Source organism: Pteropus alecto, unplaced genomic scaffold (genome assembly GCF_000325575.1).
Source record: "Pteropus alecto unplaced genomic scaffold, ASM32557v1 scaffold81, whole genome shotgun sequence".
Taxonomy (NCBI): domain Eukaryota; kingdom Metazoa; phylum Chordata; class Mammalia; order Chiroptera; family Pteropodidae; genus Pteropus; species Pteropus alecto.
In genome coordinates this window covers 3,868,877-3,881,178 of record NW_006433378.1, presented here as the reverse complement: position 1 = coordinate 3,881,178, position 12,302 = coordinate 3,868,877, and the positions used below count along the sequence as shown (strand labels likewise).

At 30.6% G+C, this 12,302-nt stretch overlaps 1 protein-coding gene across 1 annotated transcript in view; it reads right to left on the bottom strand.

Moving 5' to 3' along the window:
• Positions 1-12,302, bottom strand: part of IFT80 (intraflagellar transport 80) — a 96,442-nt gene that overhangs the window by 17,843 nt on the left and 66,297 nt on the right. The window contains exons 12-15 of the mRNA XM_006908186.3: positions 10,996-11,070; positions 7,512-7,675; positions 3,537-3,601; positions 343-478 (exon numbers count right to left, since the gene is read on the bottom strand). Coding sequence (XP_006908248.1) covers positions 343-478; positions 3,537-3,601; positions 7,512-7,675; positions 10,996-11,070 — 440 coding nt within the window. The remainder of the gene's footprint in view (positions 1-342; positions 479-3,536; positions 3,602-7,511; positions 7,676-10,995; positions 11,071-12,302) is intronic.

The window sequence follows — 12,302 nt, the reverse complement described above, 5'->3', positions numbered from 1 at the left end:
AAGACCCCATCTAATTACTGGTAGGAATGACTCTATTTTCTGATCATATAATGGTGAAAACCTGTACAAAAATTCACGTAAGAATTTATGGAAATATTTGAATATCCTACATAGAATCGTTATATTTTTAATTTGCAAGTCTTTCTTCAGTGCCAATTTAGTTGTGGCAGCTAAAGACTTGCTATTAAAATAGAGTTAAGTAGCTAATAAATGTTATGAGATCAAAGCATTATTCATAGATTTATTCAAGCAAGTAAGCTATTTAGTATTAATATATGACAGAGAGTAGATCTAAGAAAATTGGAAGTAATTAAAAATTTAAATGTATTACAATTATTTTACCAAGTTTGATAATTTGTTCTTCCTTCCCAAATCGTTTCACTGAAGTGATATAGAGATCTCTATTTTTATCAATGAAAGCAATTTTTCTATCATTGGTAAGTCCTTTTTGGTCCAGAGCAATTTCCAAAATTTCATTCTAAAATTTAAAAAAGTGAAAATACTGGATTAGTATTAGTGCTTAACATCAGATCATTTAAATTATTTAATTAAAGAATATTTGTTTAAAGATCAAGTAAATATCACTTTCCTAGTTACAGTGATAAATGTCCCTATTAAATAGTCTTAAACTGCTAATACACTAATAACTCAAAAGCTATACTAACATGTACTTTTTTGTTTGTTTATCAGGAAGATGCCCCTTAAAATACTACAAAATAATGTATATTTTGAAACTCTATAAGCTGGGAAACACTTCCATCTTAGCAGTCAGGGTGAAAGAGCAAGGCAAGTCTGGGTATCACATGAGAGGTCTACTTTGATTAAACTCCTCCTACCAAAATTTATTCTAAGTAGATTGCCTATATTTTAAACATTTGTAAGAACTTATTTGTGGAAACATGTTTTTAAGAGCCTTACATTGTTTAAATTCTTTCATATTCATTTCTCGCGAAACAGGAAACAATCTTCTGATGTAGGAATTATACTTACTTTGCAGATGAGAAGACTGAGATCCATAGCCATTAAATGATTTTGCTCAGAAAAAGTTGGTAACAAGTATATCTAGAATTTATAACCTAGACTTCTGACTGCTCAATTAGTGATCTGTCTACAAAAGTAAAGTATTTCCGGTATATTGTATTAATCCGTTACCAGCTAGTGAAATGAATTTTCTTATAATTTGGAAGTAGTTTGGTATGGATTTATTTAAATTCAATCCAAGGGGCATTTGCTTACTACTTACTATGTCTGAAGACTTGCTAGGATCTGTGAATTCAACAAGAATCATGACCACAAACAATTATTGTATCTAAGCATACTACCATAATATCCTTAAAAAACGAAACAAAACACATTATACTCTTATCCAAGTTGATAGATCAGGATAAACCATATACTAGTTCATAATACTTTTAAAAAAAAAATCTTCTCTTCTTTGGAAGTACCATCAACTGTATTTTAAGGAAGAAAAGAATTTTGTTTCATGTATATCAAGGTATGCATGAAATATAATTCTATGCATTTCTGAAATGGAAACCTTTCATAGAAACTGATCTTTACAATAAAGAATTATTTATCATCTCATCGAAAGTACCTAGTATATTTTTTAAAAACTGTTTAAACAGATATGATTCTCCTTTCTAAGAAATTCAAAGATTGACAATAATAATAATGCCTCTGCACATAGTGGGGGGAGTGTTTTGTCCCTCTCATTCTCTCTTCATTCAGCAGGGCTTCCCCATTTTCCTCTTGTCCAGTTCTACTATGTCCACGTTTGTTCTGTTCCTCCTGGGTCACTCTTTGCAAACGAGACATGAATTTTGTCTTTGAAACGAGGTTCACCTGAACTTTCTCCTTTGCCTTACACTAATATTCATTTAATAAAAAACTTGACTTCTAGTTTTGGCTCTGTTATTTATTTGGGAAGATCTTAGGTTTTTAGTTTCTTCATATACTAGAAAATAAAATATATTGAGTGACTTTCTGGAGAAGGTCAAATTTTAAAATCCTTTGCATTATACACAAGGCAAAGAGATAAAAATTTCCTGTGCAATGAATGAAGTGTGAGGTGAAGAAGTCATCTCCATTCTTATAATAATGAAATTATAACTTTCTTATACTTAGGAACCATTCTAGAAGAAGAATGAGTACATTAAAAAGAAATGTTTATTAAACCTTACTAAATGACTCTCATTTCAATGCTAATAAAAAATGACTATCTTGAAAAGCTGAGAAATTTACTCTATTTATATGTGCTTAATTCTACTGAAAAGGAAAAATTCTGCTTAGATAGTGTTGATTTAAAATAATTATAATGGAGAGGTTGTGGGGAAACAGACACCTCATGTATTACTAGTGAGAACATAAATCAATTCGATCTCTTTGTAAGATAACTTGACAATACTTACTAAAATTACAAATGCTCATGTCCTTTCACTCAGCAATAACATTTCAAGAATTTATCCCACAGACACACTAACACTTGGGCAAGAACATATAAATACAAGATAAGTCATCCTAGTAATACTGCAAAGCAAAAGACCGGAAACAAATGTCCATCTTTTGGGCATAGTTTCAATAAATACATCCATAACATGTTATACTTTGTGATGGGGAGAATTAGAAAAGCACTTTATGTGTTGATATGGAAAGATTTCCAGAAATAGTGTTGTGTGAGAAAAGCAAGGTACAGTTATATTTTACAGTTTTATAAAAGAGGGAGAAAAGAACATACATCAGTTTTGTTTGTATATGCACTAAAAATCTCTGGAAGGATATACAGGAGATTAATCATTGTAGTTACTCATTTGGTGGAAAGCAACTGTGACAATGAAGAATGGGTGTAGTACAGAGGATTTTTCACTGTATAATTTTTTATGCTTTTTGATCTCTGAACTATATGAATGTATTTGTTATTCAAATTTAAAACTAATAATTACAAAGAGACAAAAATAATATATGAAGTAACATTCACTAGCAGCATTGAATAATAAAATTAAAAGCACCTTTAGATCCTAACATACCACTTATTAGAAAGGTTACTCAATAAAATATGCTCCTTCGTTTATTTTAAGATAAAATATCAGGAACGAATAAACAATTCACAATTCAGGGTCTTTTTGTACTTCTTTAGAAGTTTTCCAATTTAACTACAGTCTTAAAACCTAAAGAAAATACTGGTGAAGGACAGTTCAATGAGAAAACTGCAAGCTGTTTAGAAATATAAACACGTTTTTATTTACTGACAGATGCTAAAAGTTAATTGAGATAGAGAATTTTATTGAAAAGCAGTAAAGAGCCTGGACAATAGATATATCAGTCAGATCTTTCTATTCAGTTAATTTGCACATATAGCTTCCTATTACAGAGTTTACTAATGCTTAGTCTCTAACTGTGATATTTTTAAGCAAAATATTCTGTAGAATGCATGCTGATTTTAAATATAAAACTAACTTCTGTTAAAATAAAATATTAATTTTAAAAAGAAAGTGAATAAATAGTGGCTATTTACATCAGAAATAGCTAATGTCCCTTACCTTATGAGAAAGAAGCTTCCCATCACCTAATGGTTTTCCAGTTGATGCCTCAAAGAGGAAGATTACTTGAAAAAAAAGTAGAACATTAGTTTTATATTAGAATTTTTATTGGTCAATTTCAATGGTATTATCATAATCCTCATGAGAAATTATTTAACTCTGTGGCCCACAGAGTATCCATCAGCACAGAACGGCAGCATCGAATTCTATTTATTAATGGGGTCATATTTCTTATGAAAAATGTGGGACTGAACACTTCTTCCTAAAACATACATTCCCTAATTAGAATTGTTATTAATGGTATGGCATCAATACTCCATAGGAGCAACAATGGCAAGTCCAAATCTGGTCGTAATCTATAACTTTGATAACTGTGATATAGACCAATATAACATCATAGTCATATTTCACAAAGGAAAATGTGTCAAGTAATACCAGGCAACGTGTTATGCACTGCTTGGTTTCCTGTGGTCAGTATACCATTGTGGTATATACAATTTGTCTGGCCTTTGTCCTGGGCTCCTGGCAGAGAGCTTGAACAACTCTTGGAACTTGCTGGGTGATAGGAGTGTCTTTGTTATATAGGGATGCTCTTGGTGGAACAAATGCTGTCTCTGCTCTCCCCCACTCCCTTTCTGTTTTACCAAAGCTTATAATTTCAGACACGACACTAGTACTGGCAGCCATTCTTTTCTCTTTTTAAAAAGATTGTTAGGGGGGGAAAAAGACTGTTGGTCTTTAATTCTAGAACTACTCCAGCACAGAATTCATCCCAAATGGACTGATTTTATATGACTGAACATACACACAGAACTACAAAAATTAAAAAAAAAAAAAAAAAAATCAGAAATGGAATGAAAAACCAGAATAGTCTGAAAAAAAATTGGACATTTATAAAGATTGAAAAAAATGCTAAAATATGTATAACATGATATTTAAATTCCAGGGGATCATACTTTTAGTATATTGATTATTAGCTTTTAGTAAATTTCAGGATATTAAGTTTGAGGTCACTGATTATATTCAGAGAGAAAATCATGTCATAACAATAAGTTATCTTCTAACATTGCCAACTGTCCTAAGAAGCAAAAAAGAAATATATGTAACAGAATTTTTAATTAAGAATAGAAACACAATTGAAAAATTTTGGCTTCCATTTAAAAAAATGCTTTGGACTTGGCTAGTCCAATTATTTTTATAGTTGTACAAACTAATAATTTTTTAAAAAAATTAAAAGTCTTCCATCCTTTTGCTGACTGCACATATTATAACTGGCTGGAGGTATAAGGATGAACTTGTCTGCTTCTTTCCACAACTGTGAGTGGCCCTGTATTTTAATGTTAATATGTAACAGAAACTGGCAGAAAGAACTAAGGAGCTAGAGCTAAAAGAGTTGCTTCTAAATGTAAGTAACTGCTCTGTAAGTTCCATTCCCCCCATAACCAGATATTGGTTTCAAATAATCATCCACACTAATACCACAGTGTATCTGTGCGACGTGGATGGGGAGAAGTATGAGGTCAAAAGCAGTACCTCTACTACTTAACCTTAACCAATCACCCAAAGGGGTATTCAAATCCATTTGACATGTACTTATTGAGCACCAACAATAGAGTACTGTGCTTGGTTCAAGAATCCTGCCTATAAAAGAACTCCCAACTTGATAAGGAATCACTGATTTCACTTGTGGATGGCCCCTTTGAAAGGAAATTTTAAAGATTCCAGGTTAAAGATTTAGGTAATTTAACTGTGTTTTCGATCATTAGCATATACCTCTATTTAGCCACCAGTGAGTAGTAGTTTCTTTAAAAGAAAACATAAGGAAAACATTTTCCCTTCTCATTTTATATCAGTTTTACAATAATTTTATTTTAGGCTTCTTGACTTTCTGTTTACAGCAAACAAAATTACATGATTATCTTGTTCAACAATCAAAGTTTATATAAGTAAAACTATTGGTACATAAATCCATATTTCTGAAAATGATCATAATTCTTTCTAACTGTAAACTCTATGAATTTTCAAAGGATTAAAGAATAATTAAATGTTTCAGATGTAAATTAACTATAGAAAAATTCAGAATAAGGTATATTCAGTTAGAACCATACATATTTATTAAAGCTTCTACGTAAAATATGTGGTATTAAAAAAGTATAAACAACTCATAGTGATCACTGGGATTTTCAAATGTAAGTTTATTGATGACAAAAATCTGACTTTCTAATTATTATTATTAACAATTATACAGCCATCTTAAACCTGTCTGCTATTTAGATACTATTTTATTTCATTCTCTTTCCATCTTTTTTAGATAGAAAGGGAGTCCTTAAAAACAAAACAATTCCCAAATGCTCAGTTTACGAGAAGGCCTAAGGCATGAAGAGACAGAATAGCTTTACTTAAGAATTGTATTTCATACCAGTAGAGAGGTGATGTTATCTGAAAATTAAAAAGTGGGACAGTTTTCTTGCTCCTGAATTAGGTCTTCCATGGTGTGAACTAATAAAATTAAGTCAAGATATATATATATCTTCTTTCTAACTGTGTATATATATATATATATATATAAAATTTTGGTAACATGTCACAGTAATGAACAATGTTCAGCAAGATGTATTAACAGAGAAAAACAATTTAACATTTCCTACTGGCTTTAGGGATAACCCACTCTCACTCATCTCACTGGCTCCTCCTCCTCTTACCTGTCTCTAAATACTAATGTGCTCAGTCTTTGGTCCTCTTCTCTCTATATCCTTACTTTCTTGGTGATTTCATTCAGTGCCATGGCACCATCTGTACACCAGTGACTCCGAAATTTATATCTCTATTCCCTACCTCTCTCCTGAGCCCTCGCCTTGTTTATTCTATTATTTACTCTCTATCCATGCTCAGATGTCTAAGAAGCATTTAAACTTAAAAAACAGAACTCTTGATTTGTGGACCTCCTCTAAACTTCTTCCTTCCATGTCTTCTATCTCATTCACCCAGGATAAAAACCTAGGATAATATGCTTCCTCCCCTCATTCCCTCAAGCCCACATCGTTATGGCCAAGTCTTTACATGATGTGGCTCCTGCTTATCTATCTCTCTGTCCTCCTCTCCTGTGATTCTGCCTACCTCATGTTGACTTAGTTCAATGGCCTTGTGGCAGTTCCTTTTACATGCCAGTCAGTCCCACTTCAGAACCCTTGCACTTGCTTGTCCTATAGTCATTCCTCTACTCCACTTCCAGAATTCTCTATTCCCTCACCCTGCATTAGTTTTCCTACAGCATATATCATTGGCTGACTATTTTTAAAATATATTTGTATTTTTCTGTCTTGTTCACAATTGTATCATTATCTTCTAGAAAAGTACTTGGCACACAGTAAGCACTCAAAAATATTTGTTGGATAAATGAAACTGTGATACAACAATGCCTTAATAAAATAGTTTCACTGTACTATGCAATTGCAAAACGTCTGACATATTTATTTATGAATACTAATGTGGCCTAGATTTTTATATAAAAATTTAAAATTATTCATGATGTTCTCCTTTCTTAATTTAAGATTTAAAACATATATGAGCAAAATAAATAGTACAATGAAGTACAATATTTACTGTTACCAAATGAAGAAAAAGAATATTAAAAAAGATCAGTAAACTTAAAATTAACATACCTTTTTGAGACTCACAATCTTGAATTCAAACTGTCTACCATCAGCTACTGAACATGTAAATATTTATTCCTTAGCACTAAGCTTTGTTATTATTGTGACAATAACTATTTGTATCAATTGAGTATGACAACTTTATATACATACAACTTTCGTTCTTTCATTATTTCATAATTAGGACAAATTAGGAAGCTCATAATTCTTTCATATAAAGTTAACATATTAATAAGTGAGAAAATGAAAGTTAATTTATGAAACTTTTACAGTGTTAAATTTTATGGAAATTTGACATAGAAGATTATAAAAATGTACTCACTTTTTTCATCAGCTTTGTCTTTTATTGCTATGGTATCATTACTCAGAGACACAGTCTGTGCATTCAGAATATCTGTTCTCATTCCAGGAAATTTTGGAGAAGAAATGAAGCGCCCTTCATAAGAATATAAATAGATACCACCGCCATCTACAAGAAGAAAATGTCTAAAAAATAAAGAATAAAAACATATGCTCAAATAAGAGTTTACTATATTCCCACATTAGGGAATATATTATCCTTTGCAAAAAGCTAAATCTTACAATTAAAATAATAAGTACATAAATATGTACAGAATAAAATATACAAACAACCTGAAATGTCAACACTGGTTATTTTGGTTTGTTTCTAGGTCTTTGTTTTTTGATGGAGGTAGGAAAAAAATGAAAATGCCCATAATCACCACACTATATAGTAAAATTTTGACTTCTTTTACACTATATTTGCAATTTATTTCCTTTCTTAAAGAAGCAATAAGAAAATCTTATAATTTACAATTCAGTGATTTTAATGTCTGATGCTATTTGTTTCATGAAACAGTATTAATATATATTTCACAATTAAAGATTATGTTAAAGACAAAGATTAAATACTGGTTAAAGTCCAAAACAGTGAAAATGACTCAAAAATTAACATCATAGCCAGGATTTATTAAAATAAAATGTTTTGACTTTAAAATAATATGGTTACTATCAGTAAATGTATTCATATCTAAAACACTTTTATTTATAGCAGGAACTAGGATTCACTTGCTGTGTTGACGCTATATTCAAGGCATAGGGTTCTGTGTAGCTAATTTTTTGTTAAGTCAAAATGTAATATTTTATGGCTGTTATTTTTTTCTTTGAAAATTTATAAACATTGCAAAAACAATTTAAATACAGAGAAAGCAAAAGATCTCTTGCAATCCTATCTCCGTAAAGATAATATATGACAAAGTATAAATATACCATAACTTTACTAAGTTAACTCATTCCTAATGGACTTTTAGTTCAAATTATTTACTGTTTTAAAGAATGTCTAGAGTCTATACACATCTCTGTACATCAACCTTATTTCTTTAGTACCACTTCTAGAAATGAAATGACTGGATCAAAGGCCTTATGCTTTTAAAATTTAATATATATTGTTAAACTGCCTTTGAAAGGTTATATTAATTTATACTCATACTATTGCTATATTGGAGTGCCTGTTTCCTCAATGCTGAATACATTATCACTCTTTAAAATCTTATGTTCGAGGTTTTAATATCCTTGATTCATAACTATTTCTTGATTCAAGAATTGCTAATTGCTCTTTTTTGTTATGGAAACAAATAGGAAATAAATAACAACCAAAAAAACAATGAAAAGTTAGTATATAACGAATACCTAATATATACACTTAAATTAAGTCAATACTTGAGTATTAGTTTGTAGTTTATTAAACTGAAGAATTTGGCTCTTACACATGTGCGTGAAAAAAATATTTGCTAATGTTGAAAGAATGATAGATTCTTTCTCAGTCTCAGTACTAAAAGCATTTTGTCTTCTAAATGAGACATAATAGTTTTTAACCTCTTTGTGAGTAAACACTGTGTTTCAAGGGGCGAACGTATCTAAATGTACAAATAAGACTAGCAATAGCAATAAGTAAAATATTCTCTAATTACTTAATAATTTATTCCATTAACATATGCCTTTCCTAAGATAAAGCATTCAATAAATATGTATTTGTAAATAACGTACAAATAAATAAATTTATTTGGAACTGTTTGAGTAAAAGTTTCAGAAATACGGTTTTTCTAGTTTTTAAATTTTATTGTTTATTGGAGTGACATTGGTTAATAAAATTATATCAGTAATGACATGAGAAAATGTGAGTGAAACAGGCAAACTACTATGAAATAGTTATTAAATTTATTTTATTGCTATAAAAAATTTTAAAAGGGACAAATTCTTCAACTAACTATAGACTAATACTCAAGTACTGACTTAATTTGGTATTCATTATATACTAACTTTTCATTTTTTTGTTTATTTCCTATTTGTTTTCACAGCAAAAAAGAGCAATTACCAATTCTTGAGTCAAGAAAAAGTTGTGAATCAAGGATATCAAAATCTTAAACATAAGATTTTAAAAAGTGACAATGTGTTCAGTTCAAGTGTACAATTCTATAATACATCATCTGTATATTATATTGTGTGATTGCCATCCAAAGTCAAGTCCTCTTCCATCACCATAATCTCTGGCCAATACCAAAATGAGTAATATGGTTTTTTAGATAGCTGACAAAGATGCCTTTTTGTTTTAAAAATTTATGTTTTAAAAATTAATCTTGGCTAATGCAGAGTCTGATACCCATTTCAATAAGCGAATGCACCATAAAGCAATTAATTATATTTTAATTTCATTAAACAGATGATATAAAATTTGACACAATTATTTTCTTGCTCACTCAGAGTCATCAATGATCATACTTTTCAGTAACTAGTTAACTGACAGCTTTGATACTCATGAGAATCTGTTGGTGTCTCAGAATAATTATGCCACTCAGCTACACAGTTCTGTGCTTTAAGTTTTCTCTCTGCTCCCTTGCCAGGCAGTCACTTTTCTTCCTGTCATTGTGCCAGGCTGTAACAGCCTACCAGCACCATTCCCCTCTGGTTTGCTATTTATAAAAGGCTGTGGGCTAGAAAACCTGATAACACAATATTAAGAGCTGCCTAGGTGGTGAGTAAAGAGATGAGGAATAAAATATATGATTTTAGTGCAAAGATTTTCATTGGTAGCTATTTTAGGTAATTGTCTATTGTCTTTTCATACTTTATTCCAAGTTTTATGGGGTTGTAGCTTTCTAAGTTTGACTAGTGATTCAGTAGAGTATCACTGTTCTTGATAGGCTGATTGATAGTTTTCATGGAAAAATGTGGATTCCTGAGTAATAGCTATTCCATCCTTATTCCAGTTAATGGGCCTGGAATTGCGTAGTCCTGTATCCACCAAAGGTCTTGGTAGAGAATATTATTTTTCAAACTTCAGGTCACAGTCCAATAGTGGCTCATAAAATCAATGAGTCTCAAACAGTATTTAAAAACAAAAATAGAACAGAATAGAAAATAGAGAGACCATGAGGTCAAACTATTTCATAGTAATTTGCCTGTTTCACTATCATTTTCTCATGTCATTACTCTGATATGTAATTGTAATGAGTTTATTCTCATCATTTTTAGTAAATTAATAACTTTTAAACCTCAGTTTTAATTTCTAATATAGTAAATGGTAATATATATAATCTATATATAACTCTCAGTATCTTTTTAAGAATGTAAGACAATTCTGAGAACAAAGTTTCAGAGCCACTGATCTAAGAGTTTATTCTCTTGCTTTTTTTCTTTTAAAATAAATAGTAGAAACAGATTGATTCCAAATGACTAATGTAGCATTCTGTAAATGGCATGCTTTAAAGAGTGCTTTACCAAGATTTGAAATATGATAAACAAATTACCTTTCTGCCTGCAAAATTAAACTAACAGTTCCTTCTTTGAGATCAAATATAAGTGGTGTATTCCAGTTCTTCGTACTAAAAGACAAATAAAATGAATATTTATTAACATTTAAAATACTAAATACACTTAATAATAAGACAGGTACTCATTTTAAATAAAGTGTCTTCAGTTTCACAGTAACTTTGTATATATTTCTATTACAGCAGTTGACTTATTGTTCTGAAATTATTCACTTAATTTCTGTATCCTTCACTAGAATGCAGAGACTCTGTGTCCCTAGTACCTAGCACAGAGAAAGCATTGAATAAAAGTTTATTATAGGTATCACAAAAAATGAATTGAGGAATCCTAAGTAGAAGTCCAAGTTCTGTTATTTATTAGCTCTGATTTGGGCAAGTCACCTAAGTTTCTCATCTGAAAAATAATCATAGAATGGCATAGTGAAAAGAGGATGGGCTTTTGGCTAGACAGATCAGGGTTAGAAATCTAGTTTCACCACCTGTCGGCAATATGATCTTAATAAGCTTAATCCACTAAGCATCAGTTTCCTTATTTGTAAAATAGAGATTATGACAATTTACAAAAGTGTTATGTTACACAGCAGTTATTGAACAAACAGAAACTATAAAAACAATAACATGAGAAACATAATTATGTTTCCTATAGGTATCCCAATGCTACTGTTGGCTAAATGAAAAGATGTCTGTGCAGCATTCTGTAAACTGTAAAATACTATATAAATGTAAGCTATGACCATACTTACTGAACGGATGAATAAATGAACAAAAAACTCCTTTGGTTTTTAAAGTGTAGTATGATTCAAAGATAGGGATGAGAGGAGAGAAAATTTACAAACTTACTGAATGGATGAATAAATGAACAAATAATCAGTTGTTTCACAGTTTAAAATGTTTTATTACTCCTATATATTCTGAATCTCTCTTAATTACTTTCATAGAGGCAATGCTTTAAAACTCATATTCAGATCCAGAAGATGGGGAAAAGGGAAGGTTGCAGTGAGTAGACACAATGGTGGCAAATTAATCTTGGCTAATGCAGAGTCTGATACCCATTTCAATAAGCGAATGCACCATAAAGCAAAACAATGAGTAAACTGCTACTAAAATAATTGGTAAATCTGGAGTTCACAAGTATGATAAAGATATGTGCGTTTGTATTTTAGAAAAAAAATCACGACATGCCTCATTTATGAAGTCATTAGAATTAACCTTCATTCTTTGTCGAGAGCTGTTAAGAACAGTAGATTATATGAGGTTTTTTCTAATATCCCCTCACAAAATGTCTG